At 40.7% G+C, this 18,729-nt stretch overlaps 1 protein-coding gene across 12 annotated transcripts in view; it reads left to right on the top strand.

Annotated features, from left to right (window-relative positions):
• The window catches only part of FOXP1 (forkhead box P1), a 432,878-nt gene that overhangs the window by 323,596 nt on the left and 90,553 nt on the right, over positions 1-18,729 (top strand). For 8 of the 12 annotated variants that reach the window (XM_074404548.1, XM_010350106.3, XM_074404545.1 and 5 more), the window contains 2 exons: positions 13,462-13,599; positions 14,649-14,738. In XM_074404548.1, the coding sequence (XP_074260649.1) occupies positions 13,462-13,599; positions 14,649-14,738 (228 nt within the window). Of the gene's footprint in view, positions 1-2,291; positions 2,404-13,461; positions 13,600-14,648; positions 14,739-18,729 lie in introns of those variants that run through there. The other 4 variants (XM_074404550.1, XM_010350111.3, XM_010350109.3 and 1 more) reach the window with 3 other exon arrangements.

Raw genomic sequence — 18,729 nt, 5'->3', positions numbered from 1 at the left:
CTTGCCCAGAAGTAGTCTCTGAGTCACCATATCATCTGTCTGTTTGGAGAGAAGGTTAGATGGGCTCCAGGTGGCTTCTGAGTTAGTGTGCCAAGCCATTTCCTTCTCGCTGTTGTCACCTCCCCCTTATCCAAACCATCAGCTTTTAAAGGCAACCTCCCATGGGGCCTTCCCAAACCCCTCCTGCTCCTAGTGATCTCCTCCTCCTTTGTGGTCCCAGGGTGCTCACAGCCACCACCATGCAATTTAGTACTTGAGTAAGCATTGCATTGCATCACTCTCTAATTATTTTGTTTAAGGCTTGTCTCCACAGCTGGGTCATAAGCGTCTGTAATGTTTTGTTTGCTTGTTTGTTGTTTGTTTTGATGCACCTGGAGACTATTAGCTGGGAAACACCTGTAGAGAAGTTAGTCCACCTTCTAAAAGCATGCATGAGTTTTATGGATGCCTCATGAAGAACTTGGTTTCGAAAATTAGAATACATTACATGTTCAAAGTACATCCCAATTTTCTTTATCAGCATAAAAACTCAATTCTAATACTTTGGGGGAAATATGTCACGCGCTTTGAAATGACTGTTTCCACTTTCTCCCTGTACACTGGTTGGAGAGCACTTCCTTTATTTTTATTTCCTGCCGTTGGGGCTCTCTGCCAGCCCCTCAGGAAAAAGCACCTTGTCTCTTTAAGAGTCAGAACTCTACTGATAATCAGTGAACAGTTCGGCAGATTTAAGGCCCTTCCATTCCCCAAAAGCGCCCTTGATTCTCTGTTGAATATTCATGAGAGGGTGGGGTCACATTTTGTGACCTGAAAAAATCCCATTAATAAATTTGGTATCTGACACAAAAACACTTTAGGGTGAAGAGCGATCTGCGCTGTGCCCATTTAATATCTGATCATACTTTGATGGTCACTTCGCGCTTCTGTCTCTTTTGCAGCCACAGTAAAGAGGGAATTGTCTGCTCCCCGCTGACCCTACTGAAATTTTGGCTTTTGCCTGATTGGAAGTATTACCAACATTTTTTCTGGTTTGTGGTAACCTGCATTTAATACACCTCACATCAAAAAGTACTTTCAAGTAAAACTCCTGGAATTACTGGGTCAGGTTTTGTTGCTTTTTTTTTTTTTTTTTTTTGAGAGCAAATATATATTCATTGATGTCACACTATTTATTCCTTTTCCTCTAATGTTTTGAGAAGAATAAAAATATGTGTGGAGATTTTGTGTGTTCTCTCTTTAAAAAATACATAGGCCAGGAAGTTTTTCTCCAGGTTTGAAGATGGCAAATAGGTGATTTTATTGAGCCGCCGAAATGAACTAGATTAACCTGGCGCTTATATCGTGTCAGTTGAGCCAACAAAGTTTAGCATATTGTTGACTTAAAAAAAAACACATTATACTCAGCTTTCAATAGCCTGAAAAAGCAGTGGCTATTTCTAATAGAGAAGGTCATCCTAAAGTGCTTATTGAGAGTAGCTTTTGTTGTTGCTATTGTTGTATAAATAAGAAAGGAATTTAGAGAATTATTTCTTAGCAAACGTGTGGCAGATGCTTTCTTCGGCAGCTGTCGTTCTAGAGGGGAAGTCGCCTGGTTCAGCGACGAGGCACGTTTAGTTGTTATTTATTTCCAGCCCGCGTCGGCTTAGTTTCCCTCGGCGCACACTGGCACACTTTGGCGAGCCCGACTCCGGGAAAGAAAGGGGTGTGGGGTGGCCGAGGCCCCGCGAAACCCCCGACGTGAAGCGAAAGTTCTCCTCCCTGGGCGGTTTTCGAGGAAAGCGCTTCTCCGCGCTGCCCGGGAGAGCCGCGTCTCCTCCCGAAGCCGAACAGCTGCTCGGAGCAGTCGGCTTCGCTCCGCGAGCGCCGGGTCCGCCTCCTCGGCCTCCCGGGTTTCTCGGAAAGGTTAGGACAACTCTTTGTCAGTTTCAAAGACGAAACAAACACGCCGCCCCGCCGGCAGCCCGGGCCCCGCAGAGCCCCGGCCGGAGGGAGCGGTGCGCGCCGAGCCCGGCCGGCCCAGACGTCAGCCGGAGGCGGGTCACCGGGTTAACAGCTATTAAGTGGAGTTGCTCTCCAGACAAAAGCAGGGTTGCACCCGAGCGTGATTTCACCTGCCGCGCGGAGGGGGCCGGAGCGCGCGGGGCGCGGGCCGCGGAGCCCATTGTGTGGGGCGCGGCGCGGCGCGGCACGGCGCGGCGCGGGGTGTTTAGAGGCGGGTTGTGATTGGTGGAGCAGGGCGGGGCGGGTGGGCGCGGCGCGGCGCGTCTTGTCAGCCCGCGAGCCGGAGCGCCCCTGCGCGCGTGCAGTCCGCCTGCACGCCGAGGCCGCCGGACCCCACGCCCGGCCCGCGCGGGCGCCCCGAGCCCGGCTCCGCGCGCCTGGCGGCTACATGGAGAGTGTCAGGTTGGTCCTTCTGATTGATCTTTGCCGGTTTCGCTCTCCTTCCCTGGGCTCCGCGGCGCCCGCTTCCTGGGGGCCTCGCTGGGGAAGGCAGGAGCGCCCGAGGGTTCTGAAGTTGAGTCTTTTAAAAAATCATCCTCATCCTCGCTGTTTACCAACTTGGGTAGGAGTTGCGCTTTGGAAGTGGAGGTGGGGAGGGAGCGGAGGGGTGGGAAGAAGGAGCTGCAGGCCTGTGGGTCCTGGAGAGAGATCCCCCCCCCCCCCTTGCTCTCTGGCTCACACTCTCGCTCTCTTTTTTTAAATGTTCATGGGTGGGGTGTAGTTGAGAGTTGGAGGAAGTCCTGCTTCTCTCTCTCTCTCTCTCTCTCTCTCTCTCTCTCTCTTTCTCTCTCTCTCTCTCTCCCTCTCTCTCGTTTGCGATTCATTTTCTGCCGGTCTGGCCTTCACGCAGCCACTTTGGTGAAGCCCTCGCCATCACTCCATTCGGGGGACGTATCTGGGGTGTGATTTCTGTCACTTTCAGAGCGTGTGAAATATACAAGGAGCCTTCTATCTCAGTGTAACCCGTGTGGATGTTTCTTTGCTTCTGATAGTTTGTTTCTATATCTGTCTAGGCTATTTTCAGCTTAGCTGTTCAAATTCGAGGAGTTCACACACAGTAAAGGGGGAGGGAGAGGCACAGAGCCCCACACCGGAGTAGGCGGGCGAACGAATGGAACACTCTGGCAGGTTGGGGATTCTAAACCTCTGTTGCATTACTTGGCTGGTTAATTAAGTAGTGAGCGGGGTTTGGGTTTCGACGTGCAGCAGACTGAGGAATTGCCACGGGGTACTCCCAGCTGAACCGACTCTGAATGTAGCTAACTCAGCTGTCAGAACTGCATGAAAGACGGTCAGTGGAAACGGGACTTTTTTCCCCCCTCCCCAAGTGTGGTGATGGGAAGGAGAGGACCTTTAGGAAGTGGGTGGTAAAGTTTTAGAGCAAAGTACATATAGACTCTTCCTCTTTGGGATTAACTCCTTCAAGGCCTGACAGTTAAAACTAAAATCTCTAGTAATTTTATATTTTTGTCCAAATAAACCAAATGTTCTAATCAAACCAGTTTAAAAATGCAAATCACCTCATTTCCATAGATTCCAGCATTCTAAAAGTGACACATTTGGGGGAAAAATTAAGCCTGATAACAGGAAATGTGAATCATACTATCAATGACTAATCTGCTTAAGAAAAAAAATAAGTTACATTTATCATTAGGAAGTCAGTGTTAAGCCAATTTTTTTAAAGTTTCAAGCAAGTGGCATTTTTATTTTCAAAGCGGCTCTGTGTTGCTGTTTTTGTTTGTTTTTATATAATGAGTTTTCCAAGAGGAATGTATCTGTGCAATCAGAGGTGGTTTATGTGGTAAAGAGCTCAAGCTAGCATGTCAGTGCCAAAGATCTGGAACCTGATCGCATTAAGATTCTAGTTTAGGGTTTGACCTGTTGGTGTTACTGTTTAAAAGAATACAAAGCTTCCTTGATTATTAAGATTGAGCAGTAAGTAAATCAACTGAAGACATAATCACCTTGTCCTAATTGATGCCCTTTGCATACATTGAAAAAAAGGTCTATATCTATTTTATGTGATTCTTTGTAGCTGCCTGACACATTTCAGTGAAAAGTGTGTAAAAATGAAACCAAAATACAGACTGCCTACCCGGAGACACTGGCTGACTTACTGTAGGATGTGATAGAGCTGAACTGAAAACGCATTGGGCTGACACTTGATAATCAAAGTTGATTTATTGTTCATTAGTACTGCATTAGCCCTTTCAGGCAAGACAGTTATTTGTGTAGTGGCCTGTCAAGAGTGAGACTGCAAGCACCTGTCATTTCTAAGGCATGAGATAAGCAACCAAATATTAAGAAGATGCAAATAAAAATACATTTGACTAGGTAAAGGGCCACATAGTAATACATTTTTTTCTTTAAAAAAATAGTATAGGTCAGTACCAGTCTATAAGAAAGAAATCTATAGAGAATTTTTTTTTAACCAAAGAACAACTTATAAAGAAAGTAATGGGCTTTATATTCACCCGTTTGCCTTAAGAACTTTGCTTCCTGCCCAAATGTGCAGCTTCTCTGACAGAAAGTTGGTTAAGGAAATGAGAAGCATAACATGTCAGTTATCTAATCTGAGTAATTTAAGGTAGGCTTTCTGTTTGTTTTGTGTTAATAAACATTTTATTAAATGAAACTTAAGCATGGGTTGATTACATGAAAATGTGATGGCATCATGGCTAAGCTATGATAATGTCGGCTAATAATGTCAAGAGCTTTTTCTGCAACATATATCGCTCTTGATTTTTTTCTTTCTTCTCTGGAAGGGAATGATCTCATGACATAAAATAGAAAACAACCTAGGTGTCAAAAGAAAACAAAATTAGCAAACTTTTGTCTGCAGCCATAGAAACGCGGATTAACTCATATTTTTCCAGGGATGGAGTGGAAACATTCTGCATGAGGATATATAGTGTATTGTCTTCTTTGAATTTTCATTTGACAGGGATTTTAGAGGCTGTGATCTTAATTAAATCTCAACTAGCTGAAATAATGCATCTAAAGGCATGCAGTGTTGCGTAACCTTGCTCAGTTGGTAAATCATAAATCATCAGAAAGCTTATGATAGGAATGGTTGGTTTGAATTTTTTGTTTGTTTGTTTGCAGTTAAATGTACCTTAAAAAACAAAGCCCTCACGATCATTGCCTTCCATTTACATGTTGTCAGGACCTGTCACTTGAAAGATAAACTCTTTTATGACACTGACCAGTTCTCCAACTTTTCAGCCAACCTCCACACAATTGGAAGATATGGTGAAATTAAAATTTAGATTAACTAAAAACAATGAAATTTCATGTTTGTCTCCGTTAGTGTAGCAGGAACGTTGTTTGAGTTACTGGTTTTTTGAGACAATCAGGAGAGAATGTTGTGACTAGCTTCTCAGTCTATACTAAAATTTAAGTAAAATCTGAATTGGCAAAAAGGAAGGTTGGAGGAATTTATTTAATTATATGGTTTAGTTATAGACGAACACCACTAAAGATAACCTGAAAACCATGTTCTTGGTAACTGGGCAGCTGCAGTGGTCAGTTAGAATCCACTTCAGGTAGTCATCATCCCTTGATTTACAAACCAGGGATAATGTGGCAACAGTTGATCAAAAAGGTTAGAGTAAATAAATACATAAATTGTGTCTCTCTGTGTGTTACATTTTAAAATATGCATTCAGTGACAAGGAATTAGCATTAAACAGCTTTATTAACTGTCTAGGTTTCATAAATTATAATGCTTGCAAATATTAGGTTATTTTTAGTGCCTCAAACAGTTTTAACTGCTGCAGTTTTCGATTTATATGTATGCTTGAGTAAAAGGAGCTACTTACATATAAAAGTTGAGAATGCTTCTTGTGATAGCTTGATTTTATATATCTATGCACATAACATTTCATGTAAGACTAGAAGTTACATTGCTGATGAGCTATAGCTCTCTTGGGGCAAAAGGGTAGCTTTCTGCGTTATCTGTATGGCTAGATGTGGGGATAGTCTTAACACTGTAAGCTAGATTTGTTGTTTGGTCAAGGGTTTGTTTTGTTAGAAGCAGCATATTTCTCTTTGTTTTAGTCCTTCCAGAGCGTGCGATACTTCCCTCCTAACCTCACCAAGTGGCATTCTGCATTCAGCCTTATTTTCTTCCATTTAAAAAAGAAAACTCAGGTATCTCTTAGCTAAACAACCCTTTGCAGGTGGTGGGGACTTGAATTATCTGAGAAGAGCTCATCTGGGCCTCTGCTTTTGGATTGTAGGATTGCTCTTCTTTGAGTCCCTCTTCCAACCTGGCAGTTGTTTGAGGGGAAATTGATTTCGAATGAGAAAAATGAATACTGAACACATGCATTGTGCCTCATTTTCAAATCTGGTTAAAAGCAACTAATCAATGAAGATGCAGGCTAAATGTTATGGTGAGCTTTTTAGAATACCTTGGTATCATGTTTTAATTTCTAAGCTTTATCTTGCCTTTAAATCTGAAACATCATTGTTCAAATAACTGAGAACAAGGTAAATCAACAACATCAAAAAGGTCGGCTTCTGTGATTTCTCAAGGGCTTGTTATTTTGTACTTCCCAATTCTATTTGATGTCTTGACAAAACAAGATGACACAGGGGAGAATACATTAAATTTTGATTTTTTTCATCTAACCTGTTACAGTTGTGGCAGCTTAATTTCTTTTACTTTTTCCTGAAGATGGCTTTTTGTACAATTACTCTAATTGTCACACCACTTCATGAGGCGGGTCTGCACGGGTTTCCCATTTGCCTTGATTTTACTAGGCATTTTGTGAACATATTTTGACCTTTAACTTGTAGGAAGCTTTTGGTTGGGCTTTGTCTTCATTAGAAATAAATCAGTGAATGGTGAGATTGTCAAAGAAGCAACTGATGTTTTCTCATTAGAATCTCATTTGCACCCTTTAGCTTAACTGTGATGTATAAGGTGAAGGTGTTGGAAATAGGCGTGAGAAACTGTACAGTTTGAGAAACTCGAGTTGTAATTCTTTTTAAAGAGTGATTGCACCTTAAGTAAGGCCTTATAAAACTTTGGAAATGGTCTAATTTGGGCCTACCTGTGTGTTTAAATTCAGTTATAGTTCCTTCTCCCTGTCAGTAATATGGGGAAAAAATACATATTTGCAGTTAAGCTGCCTATGAAATTTTCTTTGCTGATTAAATCATGAAGAAAGCAGAGCTACAAATTTAATTCTTTGTGTTAGAAAAATCTTCTTTAGGCAGAAGATAGACATTATAATTTTCTTCATTTAACAGTAACTGTTGATCTAAAACTGTATCTACAAGTTATCTTTTATTTATTTTAATCATGTATGTGTCTCAGATAGGATTGAAACAGTTGCTGTCTCTTTCATTATTTTTGAGTAATACTTCAGAGAACTTACTTAGCCAAGGCCTCTTCCTTTTCCCTTAAAGAGCTAAAGATCTGTAGATAGAATCTTTTCCGGGGTACCTTGTTGGAATACTTCTGCCCTCCTCCCATTTGCAGCACTTAAACATGACTTTTGTTGTTGTTAATATAAAATCCCATAGCATGTTTAATTCACGTGCACTGAATTGTTTTCCATCCCAGCTACAGGAGAAAGTGGTTGAAGAAGGAAAGAGGAGGCATTTTCTTGATTTAAATAATAATAATAGTTGCTAGGTTGAAAGAATCAGTGCTCATTGAGTGATTATTTTCATGTGTAGCTTCCATTGTTTCCTGTATTTAACAACTGCTAATGGGAGAAGCGATTTAATTTATGTAAACTTTACATTTTTATGCAAATGAAGCTGATATTTATTAGAGCTAAAACAATTATACTGGCACTTAGTGGAGTAACCTTGTGTGCCTGGGAAATGTTAGAGGAGAGCAGTTGATGTTCCACTAATACCTCTGCTGTAAACAAATATGCATTTATGCCACTTTTTAGAATTTAAAGACAAAAGAAAAAGAAGAGCTCAGAGAGCCTTGCTGGAGATTGCTTATTAGGGTTGATAACCTGAAATAACTCCTGATTGGCAGGCGAGTCTTGGCCTTACAATTTTTTTGTGAAAGAAAGATAGCCTTTCTTGATAGAATGTAATAAACAAAATGATAAAAAAAAAAAATGAAATGCTAATTGCATTTTAAAGAGGTCTTTTGAAAAAAAATTTTTAATAGTTGGTTGTATTGTTACTGAGAGAACTGTTATGCTAATGACTGACTACCTAAATGATTTTGCATTAATATAATAACCATTACCTGCCTTAGTGCTTTGTACAGTATTGTGGCAAAATAGCTAAGTCTAAAAGAGTTATACAAAAAGCAGAATTCCATAATGAAACAGAATTATACTTTCCACATAAATAGCATGCTTTTTTAAATTTTTTCAAGACCGAAATAGTATGTCAGAAGTGTATATTCTTTCCTGTATAAAAGTTACCTGCATAGTACCTGGTTGGTTCATTTTGTTTTGTTTTGTTTTAAATACCATGGAGAAACAGAAGCTCTGTAACTTTAATGTTTGCCAGTACATCTGTCGTATCCATTGGCTTATTAAATTATAAAAACTTGTTTTTTACAGGGGGCCAGAGGTGATGTTTAATTTTCTCTACCCAGGCTAGCTTATATATGACCAGAAAAACTTGGCATCGTTTTCTTTATTTCTTTTTTTAATGGAGTTATATTCTCTGTTTGGTTTTGTTGTGACATTCTGGAGCCTTCTAATTTAATTTGTTTTGCTCCTGTTATTTGATTAACCAGGTTACACTGCCAAACCTGGTCAGTTATCACCCCGATACTCTGAAGGCTAGAAGGGAAGTGAACTTCCTGGGACATACATGTGGCGAATGATCAGAGGGTAAAAAGAGTTTCTGAATTATTAACCAGGTTAATAAAAATAGAAGAGTGTTTAAAATTTATCTTCTCATTTTTATTATTTGTACACATAGTAATTATGGGACAATAACTGATATGCAAAATGTAAATGTATGTGTATGTATACTAGGTAGTATTTACTTAGAGTTGACTGGAGTGTAAACTACAGAGAGAAAAAAAAAGATACCATGTTGTTTTCAGTATTTATATTGTGTCTTCTCCCCTCCCACTCAATTCCTTCAATTGTCTCCTAGATTAGAAATAAGTATTGTTTCTCTGAGTGTTTTTGTTTGTTTGTTTGCTTTTTAGATTTTTCTTTTCCCATCATCTACCTTTCCCTATTGGATGTTAAAATAATAAGGCATATGATTTTAATAATCTTCAGCATTCAGATGATAGTCATTTTGAAGGAAAAGGAAGCCATATCAGACAGAATTTACACAGCAGTGTATGGGCTTTCAGCAGCGGTTGTTAGTGCTAACACCGTTTTCCCAGTTGCTGGTATTAAGGTAGCAGCAGGCCCGTACTAGCAGAGCTGTGATGTCCCAAGCACAGCTGTATTTCTGCCATTCCCGCAGGTTTGTGTGCACCTGGGAGCAGCCACACCCAGTTGGTATCAGTCAACAGTGTATCATGCCATGTGTTTTTTTAATTCATGATTTCCTCTTGAAACTCCACTGAGGAGTGTTAACTGTGTGCGTTTTTTTAAATTCGGTTTTGTATGCTAGCATTCTTTAAATGTCTGCCAGAAGTTTAATTTGAATTTCTGATCCCTGAAGGCAGCTAGACAGAATCATTCTAGTTCTTCATAAATTGCCTTCTATGATTCATTGTTAACTCATAAAACATACTCATTTCTATATACTCAAATAGTTAAGGTAGTTACAGTATCGGAAATTTTTTTTTTTTGCCTTATATTTAAATCGTCTTTTGAGAAAGAAATGAAGAATTAGCTTGAACTCCCAGTTAAGGTATGAGCCCTGTAGCACAGAAAACATCAGAAATGAATATTTTTATCTCAAGGAGGTTGAGGTAGATGGCATGGAATCTGGAAAAAAAAAAAAAAAAAAAAAAAAAAAAAGTTGCGTTTTTACTGAATACTCCCAAAGAGGGGCCCATAAATATTAGAGTGCTGTAGTTAAAAACTCACATGACTGTTTTAAATACTATTGATTTAAACCACTGGCTAGATTTTATGAATCAAAGTGTAATTTCGAAGCTTTGGCCATATTTCTCAATGCTAAAGCACTCTCTCTTGTGTGCCTTTAGCTGCTTTCCAGACATTCAACACAGGATTAAATGATAGTAGTTACAGTGATCAATAGGTTAAGACTGCTACAATCACTCTTGCCGCTAATGACCTCAGTAGTAATGGGCAATAAAGTGTGGGCTGTAATAGCCTCTCGCTGGTACTGCATGCCCTTTGATTCCTAGTATTAGTAGGGACTAGCTACATGAAAAAGTTGGACGTTGGGAATTAAGGGAGTGGATATATAGGCTATAATTCTTAACTATTTAAAGCCTTAAAAACTGTGCTCAGATTTTTTTTTTTTTTTCTTTTCTACCCAACCATAGTTTCTGGTCCATTTGAATATGTTTGTTAAAGCTTTCCATACCTCTTTTCATGATACGTTGGAACAGAAACTTTGGGGAATTCTCGGTTTTATAACATTGGTAAATGAAGCTGGAGCCCACTCTGGAGGCCCAGAGCTCACTGGTATGAAAACGTGGTTTCAGATAGTAAAAGCGAAGTTAAGGCCATCAGGATATAATAGCCCACTTCTGATTATTCAGAGACTGATCAACCCGTTTGGAGGATTACTCAGGCCTCATGCTTCCTCCCCTCCTTTGGTGGTGCCTGCTGCTGTAAAGCGTATTATTACTCATCAGCACTTGCATCAAAATGTCCAAAAGGAAAAAGAAGGGGACACTCAAGTTCATTATCCTGTTGTGTAACACAACTGTAAAAAAAAAAAAAAAAAGGAATAAATAATTGTGGGAAAAGGAGATTTAAACCACTGATTGGATGTCAGCCTTTCAAGATTGTCTGTGCATGTATACGTCAGGCCTGTCCGTGATTCCCCCTTTTATTATTGACAGTCAAGGGACAAAGTTTTTTCTCCTTTAAGGAGATGCTTCTAGTTTTACCAGAGTTAAGGGGAAAAACTATTTTAGGAGACATATGTAACTTCTAAAATCAATTTTATTGAGGGATAATTGACCTGAGCTCAAATATACTCATTTTCAGCACATAGTTGGAAGACTTTTGACAATTGTATACATGTGTATGAGCAGCACCCCAGTTGAGATATAAGATATTTCCTTTGCCTCCGAAAGTTCACCTGTGCCCCTTTCTGGCATGAGGTTTCCATAGGTCTTTTAAAAATGATGACCAGGAGGTTATTTCTATGATGATTTCTGTCCTAACTCTGTTAAGTTCATGTTCATCACCAGTTTAGATCTTACACCACCCTATTCCTGTCTGTTTTCCTGTTCATCACCATCAGAAATTTGGCTCAAGAATATTTATATTGTACATCATCCAAGAAACGCAGAGGAAAAAAAGAGACCTTAAACATGGTTCTTTTGTTTGCTTAATCATACCTCCCCGTGTAATGATGCAACTCTCAAGGAAAAGTAAACTTCTATTGTGATATGCTGGCTTTAGCGGCTCAAAGGATACAGATTGGCACCCAATTCATATTTAAAAATCAAAAAAGTTTTTTCTGTATGAAGACAAAGTAGACTAATTGGAATTAGTTTGTAGATAGTTAGATGTTTTGATAATGTCTTCCTGGTGTTTGCCCTAGACTGAATGCAGGTTCACTGTTCCAATCATTGGTGATATTTCGTGCTACAAAGTATCCTTTTAAAAGGATAATTTATCCATTCATATACATCTGTCCCATTTTGCATATGAAAATATTCAGACATGCCCATCTGTTTTAAATTACACTGTATCTACATCTACACTTAAAAGGCCACTGGAATAGGAAGAATTCATAGATGACCTTCCAGAGCTGGGTTAATGAAATTTTTCGAATGTTCTAGCTAGTGTTTTCCAAACACACGAAACTTGCACACCAACATCCCCACACATGAAACATGCCCACCACAACAGTGGAGAACATTCACTGTACATGAATCTGACCTTCAGGAACCATTTTTAGTTCATCAAAATTAGTGATGCTGAGAAATCGGGACATCAGTGCATAATGACTGTGAAATTAGGAATGAGAGCTCGCTATGCAAATGACAGGACAAATCATGTGCAAAAGTCAAGATAAACTGCATATTAAGACATTATGTTACATAAAATTAATACCGCATTTCTGCCTTTTGCTTAGTGCTCCCCTGAAAGATTTTTTGATTCTTTTATCTTCTGATCAGCTATTGTCTGCCGGATTTTTTTTTTTAAGTGGCACACAGGCAAAGTGCAAAACATGTTATTACCTTTTATTGTAATACATGAGATGACAGCAGATCCTTTTTAACAAAGTATATCCTTTACTGCTTCTAGCTTCTTGCTGTCACATGTTTGATTAGAAACCAAAGAAAAGTAAGATGCTTAAATGTTACGGTTAAAAGATATACAGATTTTGTCTTTTCTTTCATTGTTTTTTTCTTTCCTTATCTTTTTACAGGGGTGGGGGGTGATTTTTCATGAAATAGTCTTCTTGCATTACGGGGACTGACAAAATGGTTCTCATGTAGTCTGCAAATTAAACACAAGTGCAGTGATTATTTTGAATAGCTAAATTACATTCTAGAAAGCTTGCAGAATTCATAGCATTGTCATTAGGTATCCGCTTGAATACAATTTGTGTAACCTTGGCCAAGACAGCCTGTCATTTTAATGTCAGTGTTTTATCTGAACAAGACATCATCCTTTCAGATACAGTGTGCAGGTTCCTTGCAGAGATGCCCGTGCAGAAACGTGTTAACAGTTGCAAATATGAAATGCTATCAAGTTCATCACTGTAGCTGTTTGTCACTGAAATGTCATGGAAAGCGGCTTTTAATGGTATTGCACATAATATGAAAGAATTGAGACATCTGTATGCTGGGGGAATAAGGAAGGGTAAAAGGCATCATGCGAAGGGTCCGCGTTTAAGTTCAGAAGGTGTGTCCAGGGTTCTGTTCCCCGCAAGTATAAGCATTCATGGGTGGTTCTTAAAATCACTGTCCACAGAGTGAGTGGCTCAAATGAGCGCCAACTGCAAAGGCCTTGGTTCCCATTTATCTTCTTCCCTAAAACAAAATCCAAGTTTGGGTTAACTTGCCATAGATAGTTTTGATCAAAAACTCACTCTTAATAAGCAATTGAGAACTGTCTATCCTAACTCCAGTTAGGTTTTATTAAGATTTGTCCTTTTTGTCTGCTTCCAAGGCTGCCTGGAACCCCTGTCAGTACTGCAAGATTTTATTTTTCTTTCCTCAAAATAAACTCCATCATAGATTAACGAGAATCTGTTGCTGCATCCCCTCCGGATAAATAACATGTTGCATGGGAAATTGGTCAACTCTGTAAGCAGGCTGATGGCAGTCTGCGGCTGAACCTGGGAGGCTGTGTGCTTCTGATTTCCTGGCTTCCTATTTATCCTTCATTAACATTCTAGGTTCCCGTGTCAGTGGCTATGATGACACCTCAAGTTATCACTCCCCAGCAAATGCAGCAGATCCTCCAGCAACAAGTGCTGAGCCCTCAGCAGCTCCAGGTTCTCCTCCAGCAGCAGCAGGCCCTCATGCTTCAACAGGTAATTGTCCTTCCTCCGCCTCCAGCCTGTCTCCCCCAGAACCTAGGGCCCCCATCGCTCCATTCACAGTCTCCCCTCCACCAGAGCAGCTCCTTTGCCCAGTGAAGAGTAAGTAGAGCGGTGTGGGCGGGGCAGGACACAGACCAGTCCCTGAATAATTGATGAGCTTGTGCATGCCTGAAAGAGAGGAGCCCTGCCACAGTGACTAGGCTTTGGGCCTGGAGAGTACCTGACGGACTGAGGTCAGCGCTGTAATGGACTTGGTAGCAGTAAGATCTTTTAGGCTTAGATGACTTTACACTCTTTTATTTGGTAAGCCCAGAGGCTCCTTAAATGGTATGAATCAAAGCAAAATGAGGAGCACGTTGGGAGTGGGTTTAAATATGACAGCTCTTGAAGTCCCCATTTCAGCTCAGAAGCTTACTGATTTTTTTTTTTTCTTTCTTTAAACATAAGCGTTTTGGAGTTTTCTAATTTTAAGGTCCAGAGTTGATTTTACTTCTTCCACGTACGATGTTGCTGTAATGAACTTCTGGTTGTCATTGCACCATGGGGACCTAATATTCAGACTTCACAGCCACCTGAACCAAATAGATGAGATTCGGAACTACGGCGGTGGGAGTCACTGGCCTGTGGTGGTGGGGACAGGATGCAGCGGAAGCTCCCAGGGCTGTCCCTGCACACACTGAATAACACTGCATAGTGCCCAGCCCTGTCATTTAGAAAGCATGCAGAGGAGATTCACCAGACTCTCTCAGCAAGGGCATTTCGCTTTGTTGTACAATCAAAGGTCATTCCTTGCCTTATTTTAATTAGTTTGTGTAGAAAATGGTATGTTTTTCATCAGTTCATTTTGGAGATTACTTTTCAAACAATAATGCCAAGAATAGTCAGTGTGTGCTGAATTTATTGTCGAGTTTCAAACTAAAGGTCAGGCCATTACAGATAAAAGGATGCTATTTTTCAAATCACAGTTTGTGTATGGCACCAAAAGGGACAGTGCATTGGCGCTACCCTCTGTTACTTACCGTCCTCTCTTTCCTTTGTAGCAGCAGCTTCAAGAGTTTTATAAAAAACAACAGGAACAGTTGCAGCTTCAACTTTTACAACAACAACATGCTGGAAAACAGCCTAAAGAGGTACCGACAATACATATTTTACTTTCAAACCACAGATCCCAGAGGACTATCTAGTGGCTATTAAACTGTCATTCATCTTTTAAATGATTGCACAACTGAGCTGACTCTATCGGTTCTCAGCTTTCAGACTGAGAGTTATTGTCCTGTTTTCGCTCAGATTTTTCTGGGTTCCATTTGCTTGCTGCCACATATTTTATAACACCACTGCACATGTACCTGTGTGAGGATCAGGAGAGGGATCATTGACAGAGCCTTCAGGTTACTTTTTGCAACCTGGTAACAACTGAGGGCCAGGATGGAGCTGTGGGAAGTGAAGTGCTTTCAGAAAAATTTTACTTGGATGCACACTTAATTTTCTTTTCCCAGCTCAGAGAGCTTGGGTGTGTGGTGATGGCCTTTTCCATTTGAAGAATAACCCCTTGTGAGTTGGATAAACAAACAAAAAAGTTAGAACAAGATTAAACATCCACATCTTTTGTTTAACTTCTTCCTGAAAGTTGTACATAATGTGATTGCTAAAGGCATGTACCAGATAGCATGAGTTAAAGTTAAGAGAAGACTCCAGCTTGGGTTGTGTTTTCCTGAGGGGGCAGAAAAAAAAGTATATAATAGCTTCTACGTACAGCATGTTTGATAGTGTCCATAACTTACCACGTTATGCCACACCGCAAAGGTTGACAGTATTAGTCCCATAAACGATAAGGCCTTTCCAGGGAGTTACCAGTTCACCTTCTATTCAATTCTATGTGCTGAGACTCAGTTGTGGGCGTATCTGTGTGCATGTGTGCGTTATTATGACATCTTTCTACCCATTCCAGAGTTATCCAATTTAACTTGCCTCCTCATATTTTTACAGTGGACTGAAATTTTTTTTTGCTTAAGTGTTCTCCTTGGGATGACACAATTTATAATTCTTTATACAGCACGTCGTCCACTTCAACAGCTTCTTCGCCAGCCCTAAGCAGGTGGCCACTTTTGTTCTTTTGCAGGGCGTCCTGCCAGGTGACTCGACGTCCCTGCCCCTCACCTGAGTGAGGATCCCCGGACTGTGCTCATTTTACACACTGGGAGTGACCCAGACTTTCTCCCTTTGCTGCCTCCTCCCCCGACACAAATTGGGGACGTTTTCCATGTCCTGCCAAGTTTTCACCCTGGAGTCCTGTTGAGCAGCCCGCAGCCCGGATGTAAAGCCCTGCAGAGCAGGGGCAGTTTTGGGGTGAAAGGGGGAGGAGGTGTTTTAATGAAAATGCTGACACAACCTTATGTACAGTGGCGCGCTACCGGGTGCTGCTATAATAAAAAAGGGAACAGATTAAAAAGTGTCTAAAATGTAAATCTAAAGGACTAACAGTAATTAAAATGGAAATGGCACAGGGAGGGAAGGCATGTAATTGTGAGATATCACTGTGCAGAAGGCTCTCAGCTTTGTTTTGCTGGCTGTTTTTCTAATTCAGCAGGGCTTACTCATCAGTGGCAGTTCAATGCGCGTTAATGACTCTGGGATTGCAGGCATCACTCTGGACAAAGAAATGATTATTGTGCGGTCAAAAGAAGTTCAAAGACAAGAAGGGAATTTCAGTTTTTTCCTTAGAGATCCACATTCAAGAGCATATAAATTAAGCCAAATGTTAAAAACCACAGTCTGAAAGCTGACTTCAAAGTCACAACTCTCTAATTAATGAACTGCGAGCTTCAGTTTGGACAAGTTGTGGTTTGATGCGCCCATAAATCAACATGACAGGCCTGTTTCACAGTCTCAGACAGTGCTTGTCATTGAGTCACATCAGATGTAAACACAGCAGAAAAAAGAAGGGGTATGAAGGAGGTGCAATTGATCAACAGAATTGGTAAAAACCCACTTTTGAAGCACATTATGCATGATCACAGGAAATGGTTACAGCCTCAAGAGGTTTCCCCTTCTGCTGTTGCTTTTTTGAATCAGATTGCTAACAGCCTTCAAAAGGGAGAATAAGAATTATGGAGTTTCTCCCCTGTGGCTTGCAGGCAATAACCCCCTGTTGTTATTTTGTGCTTCTTTCTTTTCAAAGGCATCAAAATTTAGTTTTTTAAAGATCTTTAACTCTATATTTGAAGACAAACAAAAAAGGGCTGCCACTGTCATTCTTATCAGTTACCAGGGATTGTGTTTTTCCTTTCTGTTGCCACTTCTTATTAACCTCTTATTTGGTCTGTGAGACATAGTTTGGAATGCACGTCTGCATGCTGGGAGAACATGAAAGTTCAGATGAGCGCAGAGGGCAGATAAAGAAATGTGAAGGGGAAAGTTACACAGCAGAAAGAAGGATAAAAGTTACCTCTCCCAAATTGCTGTTGTCAGAAAGGAGAGCATCCCAGAGCACAAAGATGATAGTGGTATCTGAGTTTGGGAAGGGAGTGGAGCGGGGGTTAGGGGGAAGGAGAACACTTTGTGTCTCAACAAGGAGAATGGGAGGCATTGTAGTAACAGTCTTACATCTCTAGGTCTCTAGGTCTGCTGTGGTCCATGCTTTGTCATCTACTTGTCAGGCAATGGTGACCCGGGAGATAGGTTGCTTGGCATATCCTTTGAGGTAGGCAGACCAGTGGATGGGTCTCCTTGGATTCATGGTTCCAGTGGATTTGTCTGAGACCCAGGGTAGCAATGGTTAGGAGATTTGTATTTTCCTGAGGTAGGGGCCAGTCTCCTGCAATTACCATGCAGGTGGTGGTCCTTTTGTGCTAAAATGAGATGGAGTCACACGGTAGCAATTTCATGATGTCGACTGGTGGTTATGATTTTAACAAGGTTCGAACTTGGATGGTGACAGATGGAACAAGTATGTTAATTTACTGAGTCCCCAGTCACTAGTGGCTCATAATTTTGTATTGTCAGGCTCCCCCGCCCCACCCATTTTTTTTTTCCTGTTTTGATTACCTCTGCAGTGAGACACCTGATCTTTGGCCAGAACAATGTACCTTTGCTCTTTTTTTTTCCTCCCCTCCTGAAGTTCCTTGAGATGTTTCCTTGGGAAAGTTTGGCTTTCATACTGGGTTGGACCAAGATAGGACCTTCCTTAAGAAGGTAGATGCTCTTAGGTAGGGATATGGGGAGGAAGAGGATGTAGCCCCAATACAGGTATTGAAGTGACTGCTGATGATTATTGGGCAGAAGTGGTGTGGAAAATAGCAGAATTCATTTTAAAATGAGCTACCAAAAAAAAAATAATAAATAAAAAGATTCCATCCTGTGCGGGTGAGGTAGGCTAAGTTGATTGTTTTAAAAGGGCCGTTTGTCCGGGGCAGTTATGACAGTTTATGTTAGGCAGTAGGGAGTAGCCGAAGAAAGGAAAACAGACCTTTGACTGCAGCTCTAGGGAGGGGATCCAAAACCCGAGGTTTATCAGGGCATTTTAGCATTTTAACACTGACTACTGACCTGCCGAGGGGACTGCACGGAGACCTTTTTTGTATGCATTCAATTGTGAGAAGTAAACAAACGGACCCGTATCCTGTGTTTGGTAACTGGGTGGGGAGCGCAGTTTGGCAACCAGTGTTGCTTTTAAATTCTTTCTTTGGACAATGGGCCTTGTATACTTTTATATCCTGGCTTTTCAAACGTAGACAGCTTTCATGAGCTTTTCCTAGGGATGGCCACAGAGACAACAGAAAAGGCATCAGTCATTTTATATAAATACAAAATTTTTAAACATTTCAGTTACAGTAAGGCAGGAAACGCCCTCCCCAACCTCCAGCTATACCACCCCCTCCTTTATATTCTGCTTTCAGAAGAGCTAATTCCCTGATCTTGTATTGTGTCAATGTTGTTTTTTTCTCTTCCTTCCCTTTTTTTTGGTAATGTTGTGAGTTAATATCTGTTGAAGAAGTGAGAAAATCATTTTGACATGAATATAACTATCATTGGGTTTTACATTAGTATGATAACTTGGGAAGGGGTGAAAAACAATTGGATCATTTTATGCATGCTGTTCTTAAAATGAAAACACTGGCTTTT

The sequence above is a fragment of the Saimiri boliviensis genome, chromosome 8 (assembly GCF_048565385.1).
Source record: "Saimiri boliviensis isolate mSaiBol1 chromosome 8, mSaiBol1.pri, whole genome shotgun sequence".
NCBI classification, from domain to species: Eukaryota; Metazoa; Chordata; class Mammalia; order Primates; family Cebidae; genus Saimiri; species Saimiri boliviensis.
The sequence above is the reverse complement of the archived record's forward strand: the minus strand, read 5'-3'. Positions and strand labels throughout refer to the sequence as shown.